Source organism: Cryptomeria japonica, chromosome 5 (genome assembly GCF_030272615.1).
Source record: "Cryptomeria japonica chromosome 5, Sugi_1.0, whole genome shotgun sequence".
NCBI classification, from domain to species: Eukaryota; Viridiplantae; Streptophyta; class Pinopsida; order Cupressales; family Cupressaceae; genus Cryptomeria; species Cryptomeria japonica.
The window spans coordinates 450,394,846-450,418,030 of record NC_081409.1 but is presented as its reverse complement, the minus strand read 5'-3'; the positions used below and the strand labels follow the sequence as shown (position 1 = coordinate 450,418,030).

At 40.4% G+C, this 23,185-nt stretch overlaps 1 protein-coding gene across 5 annotated transcripts in view; it reads right to left on the bottom strand.

Moving 5' to 3' along the window:
* The window catches only part of LOC131060787 (aminodeoxychorismate synthase, chloroplastic), a 219,322-nt gene that overhangs the window by 126,905 nt on the left and 69,232 nt on the right, over positions 1-23,185 (bottom strand). For all 5 annotated transcript variants that reach the window (XM_057994216.1, XM_057994192.1, XM_057994196.1 and 2 more), the window contains one exon: positions 2,899-2,963. In XM_057994216.1, the coding sequence (XP_057850199.1) occupies positions 2,899-2,963 (65 nt within the window). The remainder of the gene's footprint in view (positions 1-2,898; positions 2,964-23,185) is intronic.

Below are 23,185 nucleotides of genomic sequence, written 5' to 3'. Positions count from 1 at the left end.
CGCACATCTGAGTCAAAGAGTGCATATAGAATCTGTGAAAATAATGACTGATAGCAAAAAACAATCGGTGACTTTCTCATTGACACCCTGTTTGCAGTGAACCATGCCAATAAACATGACCTGTGGGCCAATGCTTGCTTCAAAATGTTTTAATAATTGATTAGTAGGTTGATTGGATGATAGGAAAGAATGATTGACAAGGGAGCAAAACCAATCCAATCCCTTGTCTTGAAATAGAAAATCACTACACAAGGCAGTGAATGTTGAAACAAGTAACTACAATGTCCCTTGCCATTGTCTTTCTCAAAATGGGGCACTTTAAAGCCAACAAGAAGGGGTGTACCTAGGATATCAAAGAATAATGAGCTGCAGTAATAGTAGGTGGTGGTGATAGGCTGTGAGCTAGCATAGAATGAAGCAAGCCACTACTCTAAGTTGCCCATGTTTTGCATAAACTGGTTATAACAAGGTCTGTGGTGTGTAATGGCATGGCAAGGGCAGTAGTGGTAGTAGTGGCGATTACTGAAAATGGCTATGAAAGCAATGGTTGTGGTAGCATGGGTTGTGATGTGATGGCCTGTGAGGTAATGAGCTGAACAACAGAAAAATTGAAGGCCTAGGGTTGAGTTGCAGAAACAAACTCATACAAAAGTATGGGGTTATGGTCAAACCCAGGAGGGGGATCTGAAATGATGGAAATAACCACATGCATGGGATTCGCCATGTGAATGCTCAGTGCAGGCACAGACATTGAAACTGAGTGATGTGAGAGTGGGAGTCTTGATTTTAGTCACATGTAGCCATTGTAGTAGGAATACCATTGTTCACTATAAGGGCTTTCTGTGAACTATAAGGGATGTACATCAGAGAAATTCAAGTCCCTCAAGATGATTACACAATGTGCTCCTCGTGGCGTCCATGATAGAGCCATCAGTTTTACATACATCCTTTTACTTAGTGAAACGTGGTTGGAATTTGGCAAAGATGTTTATCAAGTTGTCTTATTTCAGCTTGCTATCCCATACAAAGGGCAGCTTCACAGTCGAAGCCCAGCTCTGTATCATGATACACAGTTGTTGGTGAACTAGGAAATTTTGGAGGAACATTCAGATCAGAAGAAAAGTTTGAAAAATTGAGAGTTGTTTTGATTGGAGTAGTTGCTCCTCTAGAATAAGACATGTTTAGATTACAGTAGCTTGTACGAACAACATTGTTAGAATAAAGGGACTTGGTTGTGAAGCCCATAAGCATCACAAAACACAGCACTAGTGATACAAAAGATGTTTAAGAAGTTTTGGGTTCACCAAAATAAACTCAGTTACCAGTTCTTGCCTAAACTGGCTGGGTCCTGGTCCTGGTCCCTGCCCTGTCCTGGTTCCAGCCTGGTTCGCCCTGGGTCCCACCCGGGTCCTGCCCAGGCGGCTGTGTTCCCTGTGGGTCCTGCGTGACAGGACCCACAGGGAACCCAGCCGCCTGGGCAGGACCCGGGTGGGACCCAGGGCGAACCCAGGAGGACCCGGGTAAACCCAAGAGGACCCGGGTGAACCCAAGCCCGTGGGTTCCCAAAAACGGGGCCCACGTGTTAGAAAGCAATTAAAAACAATTAAAAAACTATTTTTTTATTTGTTTTTTTACATCTAAACCCTAATCTGCCCCTCTATGATGCATTTCATGCATCAAAACATGCATTCAACCTATTCTACTTGCATTTTTGATGATTTATGATATACCAATATCAGAATATTTATTGGCATTGGCAATTATGGATTTATGATTTATGATTTATCTGTTATCATTTATGTATCATTGTATGGGAAAGTTACATTGTATGTTTCATATTTGTATGTTTGAACTGTGAACATATATAATTTTGATGTTTGAAGTTTGAACATATATATATATATATATTAAAAAAAAATTTAAAATATATATATATGTACAGACGAACCCGTACCCGTACCCAAATTTTATTTTGCCGAATCCGCGAATCCGTACCCAAATCCGAACCTGAATCCGAACCGGAACCAGTAACTTAGAAAATAAAAATGTATTCAGCAACATGGCAACCTCAACTAATAAACAAATCCATAATTTATGGTGTATGCTATCATTTTGTTTCATTTTCTGTCCCTATGCAATTTTCTTGACATGAAAAAAAAAGACGGTAGCTTTTCCTCTATTTCTTTGAATTTTTCTGCATTTTTAATATCCTGAGTTTTTGGTAATTGAATCCCAATAAATTCACAAACTTTCTATCTTTTGGTTTGCCAAGTTATTCCCAAGAAACATTTTTGCTACTACGGGTAGAGGCTTATTTTATTGAAAACCAAATATATTTTGTGTCCCATATATTTCTCTTGGATGTTAATTTACATTAACTCCAAGAGTCCCCAATAAGAAAGCAAATACTAAACTTAGACCAAAAGCAGAAACTAATCAAAGAGCATAGAATATGGCCCGTATATAGCCTAAAGACATTCCAGATATGGCTTGCCTACGGTTTTCACTATATAAATATGGCATATATGTAGGTGTACATGATACATGTCAATGCCATATGTATATCCATATCCATATCGTATGCACTAACAAGAAGTACCCTCCAATATTCAGTCACCCATATATTGAATTTATGATTATCCAATTGAGTTGATCACTTCAACTTTTTGCGTTATATTTGTTATTGATAGATTTAGTTTGAGGATCGGTAGTGAGGTGGCACTATATCACATTACAAACTGCTAAAACAGAAGATAACTCAAGAAAGCAACACAACAGCATTGAATGCCATAATGCTATTAATTTCAAAAAAACGGTATATAAGATTCCAAAAGTATTCCTCTCTTTCAAAATGCAAATATAATTTGAACATGCAAAGAAGCATATAGAACAACATACCTAAGTCGCCCATGAACAGGCTCTGGAGCATGTATGACTTGAGCACCATGAACATATCCCAATGCCTATAGAAAAAAGAAAAATAATCAATTTACGAATTAAGTGGAGGAACCATGCACAAAAATACAACTAATATGGAAAGGATTAAACCAAAGTGTCCATAGTTTTAAAAACTTTTCCATAGACCTATGTGATGAAATTATTTATAGAGCTGACAACAAATTCCCGAAAGCTAAAGAAACACATGGTTGCAAGTGAAACCCCTTGCCAAACCCACACTTGAAAAAATTTTAAAATGCTCAAAGATTTCAATGAACAGAAAACTTCCTCAACATGAGTTTTACTAATGCTACTAAATGTTAGGATTAAGGTGCCATTTACCTTGTAAATTTTATGGCATGGTTCCAGCATCCTTGGAAAGTGTCCTAAGGCACTTAGGATGTATTGAGAAAATAATTTGTAATATTTAATTCTCACTATTATGTGTAATACATTCATAAGGGGTGATGGGTTGTCCTAGCAGCAGCAAAGGAGTTGAGAACACAATTATTTAATATTGTTTTCCCCACTTATGGATGTCTAGAATAAGATATTTAATGACTTGGGAAGTGCACAAATGAGTGACCTATGGGTTTCTCCAAGTAGGAGCTTGGAAGGGGCAACAGGTGGTATTCCATCTTTTTTTGTATTTAATGTAATGTTTATCTTGCAAAAATGGGGACCAAAGTTGGAGAGAAAGTATTGGAGTCAAAACCGGTGCCTTTTCGAGTTCCATGGAAGCATTCCAAGGGTTGTGGTCGTGAGGAATGGAAAGGATTCTTTGTATATCTTTATTGGTGGTTTTGGAGCTCTCACCATTCTATAAATTCAGCCTTTTAAGTGTAGAATTATGAGTGAAACAATTGAATGTAGATTTCTTCTGCAAGAACAAAGACATGTGAGAGGCAGAAGAAGGTTCTTCACATGTACACAGGTGCTACTATGGTGGAGGCAAAGAGGAGCATGGAAGTGATTGTACTGTAAGCACATTTATTGTTGATAATGCAAGCTTGACCTCTCTTCTTGGTGGAGTTTTTTTCCCTACAAGGGTTTCTCCACATAAATCCTATGTTATGTGTTGATCTTATGTTGCTAATTTATGCCTTATTCCAGGTACCTTATCCTGATGTTAATCATTATTTATTGCAGTTGTAAGTTCACATAAGATAGGTTGATTGAGAATGATAAACAGGCTAATTTTTGGCATCATAAAGAAGGATCTAATCTTGGTTTTCTACATTAAGGCAACTTAATTTTCAGATTTTCATGTTGTAGCTATCCAAGCCTTGTATCTCATCCCTTGATTAGTTTATTAAATAGAGATTGATCTTTACAATCTTTGTTGTTGAACCTGTTTATTTCTCAACATTTGGTATCAAAGTTAAAGGTTACTGTATCTAGGTATTCCTCTTTTTTGGTTTCTTAGCTTGGTAGGCTTGCGGGAATTTATTAGAAGGAATTAAAGGTTGTTGAAAGGCTTTATGGGGATGCAGTGAAGGTTCTATGAGTTAACTTTGTTTTGTAGATTTGTGAGATTGAAAGCCATGGATATTGTCAATGTGATCTATGTTGGGCATTTGAAACTCATGATTATGGATCTTCATGGAGTTGGTTATGGTTTAGTAACTTGGAGCTCTTGTTTGATAATATGCTAAGTTACTGATTCAGGTATGGGTACGGGTTCACGGGTACAACAAAAAAAATTCCTTGGGTAAGGGTACAGGTACGTTCGTACACATGTATATGTCTACATTATATATATATATATGTTCAAACATCAATATTATGATTATTACAATCCATACAATGTAACTTTCCCATACATAAATCCATAATTGCCATATAAAATCATAATAAATAAAAAATAAAAGGTTATAAAGAAAAAATAATTAGTTCTCAGATTTTATATTTGACTTTCAATATTAATAATGTTTGTGAAGTGGAAGATTTAATCTTTGGTATGAATCTAATTGTTAATTTTTAAATTCCAAGATATATTCAATTAAAAATAACTACTATACTTATATTAAAAAAATATATCTAAAATATGCCGAGAGATATCTTATAATAGAAGAGAATCATCTGTAAAATAAATGTTCTTCTAAAATACTAAACACCAAGAATACAAATCCATTAAAGCCCTTCATGCAAAAAGTTGTGAATCTAGCTGGAGACAAGTGGCGAGGGCTCTATTTTATTTGCAGTAATAAAATAACACCTCCACAAAAGCTGAAACATGACAAATTCCATGCATTTAATTGTCATTTGCATGTCAAATTGTTTCAAGAATGGATTTTTGTTTACAGACATTTTGATGTCATTGTAGATGCCTCTCGACATAATAATAATTAAATACAAAATTATAGATTACAAAAAAAAATAGTTTTCAGATTTTATTTTTAACTATCAATATTAATAATGTTTTTAAAATAGTAGATTTAATCCTGGACATAAATCTTTACAGTAGTTTATATAAATTAATAATAATATAGAAGCAAACATGGGAAATAAATTGTCAAAATCGTGATTATCCCTGATTTTTTCTCCATATAAAATACGATTTTGAAAAATAAATCATTGACCGTCACATTTTTATCATGTTTCAATGATTTATCGATTTTTTTTTTGTTTAATCGTGAGCGAAATAAACGTGTCAGATTTCACGCACCCAGGACAAACCTAGGGGCAAACCCAACTCGCACCAGGACCCAAATCGAACCCAGCTAGATTCTAGGCCTCGAGGGAAGAACCCAATATCATAGATTATATGTGTGCATCCTCTTGTTTGGTGGTTTTGTTCCTTTACCTTCTGTCATGTGCAATGAGAAGGTGTTCATATTGGGTGAGCATTGACATCCTAGTTATGTGGAGAAACATCATCTTCTCTGGACTATAGATTGGAATGCTTAAGTTGGGTGCAGGGTTTTAGCCCATGGTTACATGCAAGCACTAGAAAATAAGCCACTAACCTCTACGTGAGTTGTGGAGCTGATATGTTTCATATGGTTTAAGCTCCTAGACAATTTGACTTTCATATTGGGTTGCAATTTTCACATGTTTTAAGTTGTTGGGTTTTGTAGATCTGTGCATATTCCATTGTTTAGATGACATGTATAATGTGAATGTCTGGTTGTTTAAGTGGATTTCAGATTTACAGAGATGGTTTTGCAAGTTTTACATATTAACTAAAATATGTGGTATGTAGATCTCTCGTAAGGCTATATTCAAAGTGTTCTATATGGAGATAGTTACAAGTTTTCATGGTTGCTTGAAAGGTTCTTATTGATCTATGGTTATTGTTGTCATTTTATGACACCCTTGGTCTATCAGTAAGAACCGATCAGAGATACGATCCATGGACCAGCGCTGCCCTAGTTGATCAAGGAGAAAGCAGAAGAATCATGAAGTGTGATATGTTGCCTTGGACCAGCGCTGCCCTAGTTGATCAAGGAGAAAGCAGAAGAATCATGAAGTGTGATATGTTGCCTTGTCCGGAGGAAGTTCCTTCATTGCCCTTTTCTTCCTTCCCCAGAACTCCAGAACCCCAGTTCCCCGAGGTTCTGAAGTTCTTTCTATTTGCCTTCTCCTGTTTTCCTTCTCCCGAACTCTAGAACCCCGAGGTTCCGAAGTTCCCTCTTCGGTTTCTTCCCTTCCTCCAGAACCCCGGAAACCCCGAGGTTCCAAAGTTCCTCTCTTTCTTTCCCCTTCTCTTCCATTCCCCGAAACTTCGGAACCCCGAGGTTCCGAAGTTCCTTTCCCTTGCTTTCGTTGAAACTCCGGAACCCTGAGGTTTCAAAGTTTCCTCTTAGCCCTTCTTCTTTCCTTTCTCCGGAACTCCGGAACCCCGAGGTTCCAGAGTTTTCTTTCTTTGCTTCCCTTCTTTCCCGGAACTCCGGAACCCTGAGGTTCCAAAGTTCCTTCCTTAGCCCCTTTTGCAGTTCTCCAGAACCCCAAGGTTCTGAAGTTCCCTGCTGCTCTCCTTTCTCCTTCCCGAAACCCCAAGGTTCTGAATTTCTTTCCTCGTCTTCCCCACTTCAGGAACCTGAGTTTCCGAAGTCCTCGGACTTCTTTCCGGCTGGCAACACTTCTGGATGCCGTGATCAACACTCAAAGCTTTAAATGCTCCGACGACTTTTGTGACTTGTGCACCTTCTTTTGTGGAACCACAGGGGTGCATTTAATGTTTTTGGCAGGATTTCCATCAAGAGAGGTACAGAGCCATGCTTGTTGTGGTGACTTATGCAATGTATGCATACTCTTACTTTGGGAGGTCAGTCAATCCACCGTTCTCAAGATTGCCTTTTCAAGGTATGGCTAGCTTGCTTGCATGTACAGAAGTCAAGTGCATGCACTTCCCTGCACTCCCAGACTAACATTTCCCTGCACACACAAGGGTCATGATCACTCTTGTAACCATTTTTTCTATATAAAGGTTGTTAAGCCTCATTGTAAAGGGTTCTCTCCCTGCTAACTCGAGCTATTCTATGCTCTCTCACTTCTCTAGTATTATTTTGTATTTTGCAACTGTAAGTTGGCCATTGGCCTTATAATTAATTGAAATCACCATTCTTGCCTTATTTCAACTTTTGTATACTGTGTATGTTTCCTTACCTTCATCATAGGTGTATGTTTTGTGGTTCTTCTCTCATATATGCTGTGTTAAATTTATTTATGAGTGTGACTTGTGGGAAACCTTCTCCCCTCTTGACATTCAACGAATGCTAACCTCCATACATGCATTGGGGTCACTCATACAACTAAAGTTTGTGCATCTCCTGGGTGTTTCAATTGATTCTTTGTGTCATTTCAGGTAGGGAGAGAAACAATCTCTTCTTGGTGCATCACCTCCTTTTGTTTTAAGCATTTCTCTCTTCCCTTTACCTCTGCAATTTGTTAGGATAGCCTTAGGAGTAAGTTTTCAAGTGTTGAGTTGGTTTAACACCTGCACCATGATTGAGAAGGAAGCTGGCCTTCTCTGAAGATTCAACCCCCTTGCGCAAGGTTCCACACTTCGGGGTTGTTTCCATGTTTCACAAGGTTGCTGAGTTGATAGCTCAGCAAGGGTGCGAGCTTTTGTGATAACAGTTTTTGGCACGCCTGGTGGGACTTAGTTCGACATACATGCTAAGGATTCAGTGCTAATTCTTAGTGTTTCAGCCTTTAGAGGCAATCACCTTTCAAGCACTCCGCGACTATGCTCAAACTCCAGTTCTTGTTCATACGAAGTTCATAACTCAGAGACCCCGGAACCCCCAGGTTCGCAAGTCATCGCAACTCTCACAACTCCGAAGGTCTGGAACCCCAAGTTCCAAAGTTTGCACTCCGGAGGTCCGGAACCCCCAGGTTTCGAAGTGCTTAAGTCTGGAACCCCGAAACCCCAAGGTTCCGAAGTCTCTGCTCAACAAGTCCACTACTTGCTCATGACTTGTTGCAATTCTGGATTTCATGCCCAGAATTCATACAAGGGCGTCTTCTAGAGGTAGTTTCCAATTCGAAGAACTCTCATCTTCAGGCTCTAGAAGGCGGAGAGATAGACCTTCATTGTCACCAGTTAGGGAAGTCAGGGTTTTAAACACTCCATCTCCCAGGTCTCGTTCTACCCCTCCATTTAAAAGACCGTTACTGTCAAGGGCTCCCACCACTCATATCAATAGACCATTGTTTCGCATGGCAAGAAATCAAGTTTTTGTTACCTTCAATGGGGGGAGTCCCCTTATTTTGACTCAATGGAATGATATACCAGTGGCTGCGTTGAAGAGTATACCATACTTCACTAGTGAAAAAGCTACTACGCCCATTGAGCACATTCAAGACATTGCAAACATCTGCTCCATTCATAATATCACTCAGGACGATGTTACTGTCAGACTCTTAGCCACATCTTTGAAAGGCAAAGCTTTACAGTGGTATAGAGGGTTGTCGTCTAGCTCCATTCACAATTGGGATGAACTGGGGGAGAGGTTGTGCAACCATTTCGAAGACAAAAGTGATCACCTATCACCTGTGGAGCAGTTGACTACGATCAAGAGGGCACCCCACGAGTTCATGGGAGATTTCAATTTCAGATTCCATAAGACATGGAATACAATTCCTGCTCTAGTGAAGCCATCTCCAAATCATGCCTTCTTGTATTATCTTAGAGCTCTCAACAGCGATATAGCTGTTATGATCCAATCGATGGGTGGAGCCCCTTTACCGAGCGCATATGACATAGCCATAAGGGCAGAAAATTGTTTGATTCAGGCGGGGAAGATAGCTCCAAGGCCTCCAATGCCTCTCTTCCCAAAAGCTCCTACTCAACAACCCAACTTGGCTCCTATCCCCATGGTGCCCGCAGGACAATCATCCACACCATCTACATCCTCCAATGAGCTCCACGAGGTCAAGGCTCTATTGCAAAACTTTAGCAATGCATTGGTGACACTAAAGAGGCAACAAGCCCAGCATAGCAGGCCTTATTAGGCACAAAATCAGAACTATCAGCAGAATAGCCACCCTTTCAAGAGCAAAACCAATGGAGCAGCGTCGGGCCTTTGAATAGTGTGAACCCCACAGCTGCAAGCAACTCAAAAGCAATGGTTTCAATGCAAGCAACCTAAATCAGCCTAGTGTTAGCACTCAGGCTTACTTACAAGGGGATTCTACCTTTGTCAATTGGCAGGAGGCAAATATCTGCGGTTTGAACCAAACAAATGGTGAGTCTATGTTGCAATATACAAGGTCAAACAAGAGAGCCATGGAGGCTGCCTCACCTTCAACATCAGCCCAAGCTCCAACGCCCAATATAGTTGTGCATAATACAAGCCAAAATACCTTGCAAGGGAGCAAGAGGCAGGAGGAGACCCAAGTCGTCCAAAGAGAAAAAGTAGACCTTGTAGCCTCAAAAGGGCCTCTAAAATCAGCTGGTGTTCCTTTCAAAATATTTGATCAGATGAAGAAGGCCAACATCAACGTCACTATGTGGGAAGCCCTTTTCATCCCATCTCAAAGCGGTTTGCTGAACGAGGCACTGAAGAAGAAGATTCAAGCAAGATCAGCAAGCCTCCCCCTTTCTATCTCTCCTTAATCATAGGAGAAAACTTAGTTGAAAACTGCATGATAGACTCAGGAGCTAGTAGCTCAATCATGCCCAAGAAGGTAGCTAATTTTCTTGGCATAGAATATGAACCTGTGACTAAAGGGGTGGTCCAATTGGATGGCCCTTCTATTAAGACAGTTGGAGTTGTTAAAAATTTGAACCTTGCATGCATGCCCTAGTTGCACTGTCTTGCAAGACGTATCAATCATCAACCTCCCTGCCTTCTTTGCCATCTGCCTGTCTAGAGACTTCACTGCCAAGATAGGTGGGTACTTGTCTTCTGATTGGTCGCACATGCTATTTCGAACAAGATATGGTGCCAATGTTACCATAAGGGCAGAGCCCATTGCCCAAAACCACATTGATCCCTAAACCCCCAGCCCTATAAACATGAACTGCACTTTGCATGAAGAGGGGGATACCTCACAGAAGAACAACTCGGCCACTAGAACTGCTTGGTATCCTATGGGGATTGCAAAAAAAGGGGCATACTTGGTCAAGCGGTCAACTATGACGAAAATGCAATCCTTTCCTTGCACTTTGGGGAGCCCAGTAATGAAATCCATCGAGATGCTATCCCATTTCTGGTCGAGCATTGGCAGTGGTTGTAGCAATCCGACCGGTAAGGTGTGCTCAGATTTGTTCTGCTGGCAGGTGACGCATTCCCGCACATACTACAAGACGTCGTTCTTAAGTCCCTTCCAGGAAAACCTTTCTCGGATCTGTCTGTAGGTTTTCAAGTATCTCGGGTGTCCGGCCAAGGGAGAGTCGTGCATTTCCTTTAAAATCTTTTCCTTCATCTTAGACTTGGGTACCAGATAAATTATGTCCTTGTAGTAAATGATGTCGTCAACCACATTGTATCGGTCATCCTGCACTTGAACATCCATTAGTTCGCAGGCAAAAGTATTCTTGGAGTATTCAACCAACAGGTGTTCCTTCCAATCCATCGAAATCTAGGATAGAGAACATATGGTAGGCCTTCGTCAGTGCGTGCATGATGGCGAGCATCTCCTTGTCGTAGATGGAGTACAACCGCTCAGCTCCCGAAAGCTTCCGACTCTCGAACGCAATGGGGTGATGGTCTTGCATCAACACCGCTCCAATACCTTCACCCAAGGCATCGCACTCCAGGATGAAAGGGCGACCAAAGTCTGGTAGTGCCAGGAATAGACACGTACTCATAACTTCTTTTAATTTATCGAAGGTGTGTTGCGCCAGCGCAATCCAATGGAAGGATCCTTTCTTTGTCAGATCTGTCAGTGGTGCACTAGGCTGTGAAAATCCTTTCACAAACCTTCTATAATAACTACACAACCCGAAAAAATCCACGCAACTCCAAGAGAGTCTTGGGTGGAGGCCAATCCAAACTTGCTTGAATCTTCTCCTAGTGAACTTGTACCCCCTGGGCGCTGATGACGTGACCCAAGTATAGGACCTCGGTCATTCCAAATTCACATTTGGACTTTTTGGCATACAATGATTGCGATTTCATAATTCCCAATACTTCATTCAAATGTCCCAAGTGTTCCTCCCAGGTCTTGTTGTAGATGAGTATGTCATTGAAGAATACCAATAGGAACTTACGCAGTTGTTTGTTGAAGATGTGGTTCATGCAAGACTGGAAAGTGGTCGGAGCATTGGTTAATCCAAACGGCATGACCAAGAATTCATAGTGTCCGTAATGGCAACGGAAGGCTGTCTTTTCCACATCTTGCTCCCTCATACGTATTTGATGGTAGCTGGAGCGGAGATCAATTTTGGAAAAATAGACTGCGCCATGTAGTTCATCTAGCAACTCATCGATCCTGGGAATGGGGTATCTATTCTTGATAGTCTTTTTGTTCAGTGCACGGTAGTCAACACACATTTTGAGAGTTTTGTCCTTCTTCACCAGTATCACCGAGGACGCAAAGGAGCTAGAGCTGGGTCGGATCCATCCTTTATCGAGGAGTTCTTGAATCGTTTTCTCTATCTCTTCTTTGAACTTCTTCGGGTGGCGATAGGGTGTGGTGATAACAAGTTTTGCTTCCTCCTCCAACTCGATGGTGTGCTCAAACCCTCGATGTGGGGGTATACCAGGTGGAATATCAGCGAAGACCAAACTATGCTTATCCAAAACCGACTGAAGTTCCTCATCCTGGTAGTAAATCGGTTGCTCTTACACAGGTTTTGTCGAGATCAAGCAATGTGCTGCCCAAACTCCTTCATCATGTCTAAAGATAGCTTCCATCCGTTTGGCGGAAATCTCCCTCGGGCTGCCATTCAACATTCCTCTGAGAACCACCTTCCTGCCATCTACCTCAAATGAGAACTCCATCCTTTTGAATCTCTACATGTACAGGTCGAGGGTCTCCATCCATTGAATTCCCAATATGACATCCGTGTCATCTAGATCTACTACAAAGAAATCATCGGTCACCGTGTAATTTCCCATGGTGATGCTCAGTTGCGGAACCAGGTGAGTGCATGATAGGAGATTAACTCCTGCCACCTTAACATCGAACCCTTCATGCTCCTTTGTACACAAACCCCTTCGGCTGACGAGTGATGAGTTTATGAAGTTGCGCGAGGCCCCATTGTAGAGCATAACTAGGACTCGTTGCCCTTGGAGTGTACCACATACCCTAAATACACTGCACCTTGGGGTACCTGCCAGTGTGGCAATGACGCCTCCCCTCCGTACCAAAGTAGAGATTCTCTCCGCCAGGCTGGTTTCTTTGGCAGACCCTTCCCTTGGTGGTTCGCTTCCCTCAAGCTCCTCTTCTCCATCGAACATCACTTCAATATAGTGAATCTTTCCTTTGCCCAAACATCGGTGTCCTGGTTCCCAAGGCTCCTTGCAAGTGAAACAAAGCTTCTTCCTTCTGAGTTTCTGTTTTGTGGCTTCATCAAGCAATAACCTCTTCGGAAAGGGTTTATTATCCTTCTCCTTCGGAACGAAAGGTGGTTTGGTATGTGCAAAATTTCTAGTAGAGGAAGATGTTGCCATGTTACGGAACTTTTTGATTGCTTCCGTGAGCGTGTTGGGGTTGAACCCTTTCACCCAACCTTTCAGAGGTTCCATCAATCCGTCCATGAACAAGGCCACCAATCTCCGCTCTGAGATGTTTGTTCCCAACACGGATAGTCTCTGGAACTCCGTGATGTAATTGTCCACAGGTCCCGACTGTTTTAGTTGCGCCATCTCCTTGAAATTGAGTTCGGGATCCTTCCCATCAAATCGATCTATGAGCTTCTCCGTGAAGTCGACATAGGAAGTTATCTGGTCATGGCCGAGAGTGACCATTCCATGATGCCACCATTCGTGCGTGACTCCTTCCAGGTGAAGTGCTGCAAACCTGATAGCTTCATCTTCAGGCATCAGGTTGAGTTGGAAGTAGGTATCTGCTTTTTGAACCCAAGCTCGTGTAGAGGTTGCTCTGGTCCCATCAAAGGATGACAGGTTGATCTTGCCAACCTTCCGCTTGATGTCATTGTTATAGTGTCCATAATAGCCCCGACTTCTATCGCCCAAGTATTTCATCCGAAGCTCAATATAATCCTTGAAGGATATGTCCCCCTCGAGATTTGCATCCCTCCGATCTTGGTTCAACTGTTCTTGCATCTCCTGAAAGGTGGGTTCTTGCTCCCCGTGTGGCGCTTTTGATTTCTAAGGAAAAGTCAGCATCAACGGTCGTGAATGTGAGCGTTGGATGTTTGACCTTCCAGTGACCGAATCATCGCCTTGCCCATTTTATTCTCCATTCGTTTTTCCCAAGGCCAATTGTCGTAAGGTTTAGTCCATGATTTGTTGTCGTTGCTCCCCTCTAGTTATGGTGTCGTTGAGATGAGCTTGGCTTCTAGTTATCTCCCTTAATAGTGCCATGACTTCTCTTGCAGAGTCCTGTGGTTCCCCCATTCGATCAGCCGAACGGTACCTCCTAGTGTACACTTGCATCCACTACACGACAAGATGGCAAGGTCTCCAGCTCTAATACCACTGTAATGTACCTGATGGCACCCCAGTCGTACGGTAACCCACCCGTACAGGCAATAACAGAGAGCACTGAAATTGACCCCTGACACCCCAATCGTACGACAACCTCCCCGTGCGGACAACACCCTCCTCAGCGTACGGACCACCCCATATGGACAACACAACCAACCGTCCACCGTACGGCCAATACACCGTACACCCGGTACGGCCCTCCTTTCGTACGCTCAATGCAAGTGACAGTTCGGTGTTGCACAGAGAAAGGGGAAATAATTATAAATATTCCAGACACGAGATTTTACTTGCCGAAGAAATAACTTGTGGATTCGCACTTGTAAAAAGCAATTATATTGATAATGAACGCACAACAAATTACACCGACTCCGACAGAAGCAGAATAGGGTGAGGAGGAACTCCCACTGAAACTGCGGATGCCAAGTAGGGAGGATCTCCCACCTCTGAAATGACAGACAAGCTGAACTCCAACTGGAATTCACACATATAAAGAACAATACCAAATTCACATACCTATGACAAAGACTAACTCGGCCATATATATGGACTCGGGGAAACTTCCCCAAGGGTTACAAATGGGCCGACACAACCAAACTAAGACTTGCCTAATCTCTTTATAATAAAGGGCCCAAAAGATTTGTTATTAAATTTGGGGCCTTACAATAAAGTAATTAAATTTATTATTTAATTATATCGGGGACATCACAACTTCATGCTTAGCAGGAAAGCATCCCGCAGAAATCACCTAAAATGTTGTCATTTTATGACACCCTTGGTCTATCAGTAAAAACTGACCAGAGATACGATCCATGGAGCAGCGCTGCCCTAGTTGATCAAGTTGAAAGCAGAAGAATCGTGAAGTGTGAGGTGTTGCCTTGTCCAGAAGAAGTTCCTTCCTTGGCCTTTTCTTCCTTCCCCGGAACTCCGGAACCCCAAGGTTCTGAAGTTCTTTCTCTTTGCCTTCTCATGTTTTCCTTCTCCAGAACTCCGAAACCCCGAGGTTCCGAAGTTCCCTCTTCGTTTTCTTCCCTTCCTTCAGAACTCCAGAACCTCAAGGTTCCGAAGTTCCTCTCTTTCTTTCCCCTTCTCTTCCGTTCCCTGGAACCCCGTGGTTCCAAAGTTCCTTTCGCTTGCCTTCGTTTCTTCTTAGCCCTTCTTCCTTTCTTTCTCCGGAACTTCGGAACCCTAAGGTTCCAAAGTTCTCTTCCTTTGCTTCCCTTCTTTCCCGGAACTCCAGAACCCCGAGGTTTTGAAGTTCCTTCCTTACCCCTTTTTCAGTTCTCTGAAACTCCGAAACCCTGAGGTTCCAAAGTTCTTTCCTTGTCTTCCCCACTTCGGGAACCCGAGTTTCCGAAGTCCTCGGACTTCTTTCGGCTGGCAACACTTTTGGATGGCGTGATCAACACTCAAAGCTTTAAATGCTCCGACAACTTTTGTGACTTGTGCACCTTCTTTTGTGGAGCCACAAGGGTGCATTTCAAGTTTTTGGCAGGATGTCCATCAAGAGACGTATGAAGCCATGCTTGTTGTGGTGACTTATGTCATGTCTGCATACTCTGACTTTGGGAGGTCAGTCAATCCACCCTTCTCAAGATTGCCTTTTCAGGGTATGGCTAGGTTGCTTGCATGTACAGAAGTCAAGTGCATGCACTTCCCTGCACTCCCAGACTAACATTTCCCTGCACACACAGGGGTCATGATCACTCTTGTAACCATTTTTTCTATATAAAGGTTGTTAAGCCTCATTGTAAAGGGTTCTCTCCCTGCTGGCTCGAGCTATTCTATGCTCTCTCACTTCTCTTGTATTATTTTGTATTTTGCAATTGTAAGTCGGCCATTGGCCTTATAATTAATTGAAATCGCCATTCTTGCCTTCTTTCAACTTATGTATGTTGTGTATGTTTCCTTACCTTCATCATAGGTGTATGTTTTGTGGTTCTTCTCTCATATATGTTGTGTTAAATTTATTTCTGAGTGTGACTTGTGGGAAACCTTCTCCCCTTTTGACATTCAGCGAATGTTAATTTCCATGCATGCATTGAGGTCACTCATACAACTGAAGTTTGTGCATCTCCTGGGTGTTTCAGTTGATTCTTTGTGTCATTTCGGGTAGGGATAGAAAGAATCTCTTCTTGGTGCATCACCTCCTTTTGTTTTAAGCATTTCTATCTTCCCTTTACCTTTGCAATTTGTTAGGATAGCCTTAGGAGTAAGTTTTGAAGTGTTGAGTTGGTTCAACACCTGCACCTAAATTGAGAAGGAAGTCGGCCTTCTCCGGAGATTCAACCCCCTTGCGCAAGGTCCCACACTTTGGGGTTGTTTCCATGTTTCACAAGGTTGCTGAGTTGATGGCTCAGCAAGGGGGCGAGCTTTGTTGATAACAGTTACTCCTATGTGGGTTTGCTTGGCAAATCACATCCAACGTTGATTCTGGTGTTCGAGTCTTGGAAATCCACATGTTATGCCTAATTATCTCTGTTATGCATGATATTGATGTGGGGTTGAATCTTTCAGTTATTTGAGATTGGAGCACTAATTATCTATTTCTTCTTTGAGATGTTGCATATATGTTGATCTTGTAAATTACCTAATGAGGATTTAGTTTGATAGGCCTTGTTGTTGATCACCATTATTACACTGATATTTTGATTGCAATGAGAAAAGGATTTTTTGGGAGTACCTGATAAAGTTGTTCATTTGAATCTTAGCAATAGATTATGTTGCATGAGAAGCTTTGTTCGTTGTTAGTGGAGTTTTGGTAATGATATTGTTCATGATGCCACATATAACTCGATATCACTTTTAGTGGGAACTTTATACAGTTACACAATGTGTTATATCTTCTTTGTTGCAGTGTATTGTGAGCCATGGACAATCTTTGATTAGAAAATGGATGATCTTTTGCAATGGCTATTGGTGTCATGTGGAGCTCTTGCATTCTGCCTTCAAATAGCAATAAGAGTTTGACATCTTTGGTTCAATTGACAAAGCATGTGTAGTTGTATTTTCTTGGTTTCAAGATCATGGTTTGACTCTACCCTTTGGGAGTTCTTCGTTGATTCAGTTAGGAGATGGTTGTCATAATGCCTGGATAGCTTGGTTACACAGTTCAGTGGGAGCTTTGGCAGTAATGGGGATTCATCATTTGATGATGGATGGTTATCTTCATGTGGTTTGGAGATGGTGACATCTTGGTGCCATGGAAGACTCTTGAGTCTTTGGTGAATGTAATGTCCCCCATTTTGAAATAGAATTTAATAATAAATGCTAATAATAAAAGTAAAATTAAAATTAAAATATTAAAGAATAAAATTTAATAATCAAAATTTAGTTAAGTTTAATGAATGATCAGAAGGCATGAATTGAAAAGTTGTGTCTCCCTCAAACATGAGATATAAAAGGGAGAAGAGAACTTCATTTGAATGGGGGATATGGAGAAAGGAAGAAAGAATGGAGCATGTGAATCAAGGAAGGATTAAGGAAAGAAGAAAAGAATGGGAAGTAAATAAGAAAGTGACTCTTTCAAAAGGGCAGAAATTATGAAGGGTTGTACTCTTTCAAAGGGTGCTAATTGTGAAAGGTTGTGAATCTTGCCAAAGGCAGACATGATGAAGAGGTGTGACCTTTCCCTCACATTGAAAGATATAAAGGGGAAGAAGGATCAAATGGAATGGGGGGAAGGAAGTGGAATTAGAGGAGATTTAGAGCAGATTAAGATCAGAAGTATATGGAGGGACTTGAAATAAGATTTGAGAAAGAAAGAAGAAAATAACATGTGCAGATCTAGAAGAAGATATGTAGATCTTAAATGGAATATATACAGATTTGATAAGCAGTAAAGACAAATTTGAGAAGTGACAGATAAGCGAATATTAAATAAGAAGTGAAAGGGCAAAAGTTGTTGCCAAACAGATGTATCTCTTCCTAACCAAAGGGTGTGACCCGTTTTCTCCATGAAGGGTATAAAGTGAAAGAGACATCATTTGAAGAAGGCATCGAACCAATTAAGAGATCAAGCAAAGGCAATCAACCATAATTGGATATCTGATTTTAATCAAAGGAGAGTCAACAGACTTGATAGGTGTTTGGTATGACGCATAATGCATAGAACACTTGTCTTGCTGAATTGTTATCAAGTCTTCCAATTTAAATATGTAAGAATGTACGCATGATTAATGATGATGATGGTCCATTCAAGTTGGCTAACCCCGGATGGGGCTGGGAGGCTAAATGGTGGGTGTCATTTCGTGCTCTTGGGCTTGATGGATAGGCTCAAGGCACCTTGTATGATCTCCCATAGTGCTTCATAATGTGGAGGATTTATTGGGAAAATCCTGAAGGGAATCCACATGCACATAATGTAAACTAAAATGAGGATTAAGATAATGTCCTAAACCCTAGTAGGAATGATCAATTTTACGTCTAATTGGTAGATGATATCTCTATTTCATTCCTTACTTTACTTGGGATTGTGATTGTAATGTCCCCACTTTGAAATAGAATTTAATGGTAAATAATAATAATAAAATATAAATATAATTAAATGTAATTAAATTTTAATTAAGTTAATGAATGGGCAAAGGACATGAAATGAAAAGTTGTGACTCCTTCAAACATGAGATATAAAAGGGAGAAGAGAACCTCATTTGAGGGGGATAATTTGGGAATCAGAAGTGCAGATCTGGTTTAAATAAGAAGTGCAGAACTGATTGTGAAAGGTTGTGTCCCTTTCAAAGGACAGAAACAATAAAGAGTCGCACTCTTTCAAAGGGTGCTAAGGGCGAAGGGTGTGTCTCTTGCCAAAGGGCATACATGATGAAGAGGTGTGACTCTCCCTCACATTGGAGGATATAAAGTGGATAAGTTTTCATTGAGAAGTAGGGATCCATGGAATAGGAAAAAATGTATGAAGCATTAGAAGCAGATTTAGGAGCAGACCGAAGTCAGAATTATAAGAAAATCTGGGAGAATGATATGAACATTTATCAAAGAGATCAGAACACAAATACAAATCTGCGAACAGTAATAAAGCAGGCATCGAAGGAAAAGAAGAGGAAATATTAAATCAATAACCAGAGAATCAGACTTGATGGAATAGAAAGGATTCTCATACACACACACATATATATATCTAAGTATAGGCAGCAGATCAGATTGATATAAACAGCAGACCTATGCATTTAAAGAGGGAAACAACATCAAACCAAATCTGTCCAAATTAGCACAACAGACTGCAAATAGACAACCTGCAATAATTCTACAGGTATATTGGGCAAAATTTAATGTCCTCCCAAAAGGGGGCATTACAAAAGGGGACATTATAGTGAGGTGTTGCTAGTTCTCTTTGGTTTTGAGTATTAACTATTTGCTTGGAGCTTCATGATTTTGCAAGGTCGCATTTGAAATTAGCATTGATTGATTAGTAGATGCCCATGGTGAGTAGAGAGACTTAGGTGAGGCTATGGGATATCATATTTTTTTGGAAACATATGTTGATATGGTTACTCTTTGATGAGGATTTCAGCACAAAGACCAAGGAGCCTACACATGGTTATGGATGTGAATCAATTATGAACCTGAATAGAAGATTGACATTTATTGTAAACTTTGATTGATTGGTGTTGTGTGCTCATGTGTTGGTAAACAGATTTGTCACTGCAGTCGTTTATCTGAAACTAACCCTGTTTGCCCGATGAGCAGTGACAAACATTCCAACAGTTGGAGAGATTGAAGTGAAACCACAATCTTCCTTTGCGTTTGAGAGGGGCAGCTCTCTCGTATGATAGGGGTATTTAGGATTTTTGTGTACTTTTAACCTGAAAGTACATAAAGGAGAAAACACAAAACTAAAAAGAAATAAAGATAGAAACCCCAACAATAGACATACGACCATCAACTGAGAATTTTCAACATTAGCAACAAATTACAAGGGGAGTTTATAAGGTAATATGCTTAGCCATGAGATGACGATAAAGAAGAATGACAAATCTCAACATACGGAGAGATAAGATACTTCAACACATTCAAACTGAGATACCAAAGGTTGCTTGTGCATCATCACATCAATTGTACAAATCACATATGCATAAAAAGACTACCAATCTGACATACGAGAAATCAGCAATGATAACACATGAATACGTTTAGAACACACGAACTAAGACGTATTCTTCATTATCCTTTTGGAAATATACAAGTCCAAAATCCTTTCTATACATAGTGCAAATCCAAATGTCATTACAAGTTTCTCCTAGAATTCCAGCAAAGTTTTCCCCTCTGTAAAAAGTCCCCCCCTACAATGCAAAAGCCTTATCTTTATAGGCTTCCCAGACTAACCACCTTAGTAACTAACTTTGGATAGGTTAATAACTAACTCATTTTTATGCAAAAAGAGCTTAGTTAGAAACTACTTCACTTTTGCGTGAATATGGTCCACTTTCTAACCTTTAGTTACAATGAGTCACAAAAGCCACATTTACAAAAAGAACAACTTGAAACTTTATAACTTTGATGAAAAACAAAGTTGCGAGTTATATCGAGGTACTCTCTATCTTCGTCTGATTCATTTATGGTGCTTGTAACCATCTCACTATCCAACCATCCACAAGTTGCTACTTTGATCATTTGCATAATGAAGTAGCCATTCGCCATCAACTTTCCTTTGATGAAACATTCCAACTTCACGTCATCTATAATGGATAAACCTCTTTTTATATAGACCCTTTGCAACATCTCAAAGACAAAAAGCTTTAGAAATGATATATATAGATGTTATCCATGATAAATGATAAATTAATATCAAAACCTGGACTTTGACCTATCTTTCCCTATCTTTTCATAATATGTATGACACAAACATTCCATTTCCTTCTTTGTGATGACATTCCTTGGGGCGATCAATCAAGCTTCTAAGGTGCCTCGCATTCTATCATTTGCATTTGCTTGAAGTTTCTAAAGCCTTTTCAAGGGATCTATTTTGCGCACTCGCTATAATCATTGCATTCCATTAGCTGGCATTATTTTGAGGCATTCATTGCCTATTCCCCAGTATCCATCTTTTACACAGACTTTGAGAGCACTGACAAAAATCTCCGTATACCGTGATTTGGTGGATGTCCATATATTATTCAAAAGCTCCTGTTCACGGGCCAAGAGGATATCAACAAAGAGTTGGGCTATGTACCCGCCAATTACATCTGTTATGTGCATTTGCTCTCGAAAGTTTTCAAATCCTTTTCGACTAATCCATGTTAGTGCAAAATCTGCAATCAAGCATTCCATGAGATGACGTTTCTTTGAAGCATTCTGTCAGACAGTTTACATGCATCGTCTATGCTTCCATATTCTGCAACATTGCAAACGAGTTTTTTTGTTAAGCGGTTTATGGCTTTGGTTAAGGTATGTCCACACAACAGTTAGTGGCATGTATATCTTGAAGGTAGCTGAAACCACGTTGTTTGAGTACATGAACAAACCAACTGCTGAACCTTGCATGCATTAATTCAAACAACTCACATGCATTATCTATGTAATCACATTCTTGAAGCGGTCTGTCAACCAGTTCACTTGCCTTGGCTATGCCTTCCACGATCTGCATCTCACGTGGCATGTCTATCAAACATTTCACGTGCTTGTCTATGTTTCCATATTTTGCCTTTGGCATCCTGTCAAACGGTTCACTTGCCGTGTCTAAGCTTCCACTATTGCATACATTTTAACCACGATTCGCATGATTCCTTGCTCTCCTGCCATGATTGGTAATTGACAAAGAACTTGCAGCAGAGTGTGATTCTAACTAGCCAAACAGAGCAGCCTGTAATTCCTCCATGCTTCCACGGTTGGAGTAATGTTTACCATGATGCACATATTGCAATCATATATATAATTCTCTGGGATGATAGTTCGTTGAGGCATTCTGACAAATGGTTCGCACCTAATCTACGCTCCCACTTTTGATACATCTCCCACAACCATGGCGTTCTGTTAAACAACTCAATGTGCTTTGTCTATGCTTCCGCATTCTACAGCACCGTATTTTGTCAAACACTTCATGGGCATTGTCTATAATTCCATATTCTGCATTTCTACAAACAATTCACATGCATGTGTATTAGCGATGCTTCCACAATCTTCATTCTGCAAACAGTCATGTCACCACAGTAATTGCACCGTTACAAAGCAATTAACGGCTTTATCATGCGTGTATGCAGTTGCAACGATAACACCTGATGAAATTCCTCTATCTTTAATGCTTTGATAAATGTCGTGACTGGTTTTGTGCATATCCTGCGATCATTGCATTAAATGAGACCACATTTCTTTAAGACATTTTGTCAAGCATTTCACTTGCTTTGTTTATGCTCCACGATGCATGCATGTTTACCAGAGCAGCTGCGACAACAACATCTGACGCGATTCCTCTATCCTTAATGTTTTAATAAATCTCCATTTAAAGGTTTTGGAATTTGGCTTTACATCTATCAACTGCACTTGCACTCTGTCAAATACTCATCATATACGTTATGTCAAACCATTCACGTGCAATGTCGATGCTTCCATTTTGTACAGGCTAAAAGGATTCCTGCACAGTTTGTGGAATTCGGCCTTACACTTGCTGATTGCATTACATGAGATACATCTTTTCAAGGTCTTTTGTTAAGCAATTCGATTGCGACTTCCACGACTCCACATTTTTGCATTCATATCCACAACTCACGACATGTCTATGATTCCATCATCTACAATTATGTTTTCCAATGCTGCCTTGATAAATGTCCATACTGCTGTTTGAAGCATTTTTTATAACTCTTATGGAGGAGGTTAAGAATGCTCCAAAACGGAGCATTTCTACCCCTTTTGACAAAGCGGGCCCACAAGGTTAGGAAATAAGGTTAGAGATGCTCCATTTTGGAGCATTCCTAACCTTTTTGAGAGAGGTTATAAATATGGGTTAAGAATGCTCGAAAACGAAGCATTCCTAACCATTTTTTTCTCAAAGGTTAGGATTATGGATTAAAAATGCTCGAAAATGGAGCATCTTTAACCATTTCTTTCAAAGACTATGACCTTGACCTCCAAAAACCATCGACCACGGAGGAGAATAAAGGAGAGATGAAAATGACATTTTAGACAACTTTTTCCCTCAAATGACCAAAATATTAAAATAATCTAAAATATTA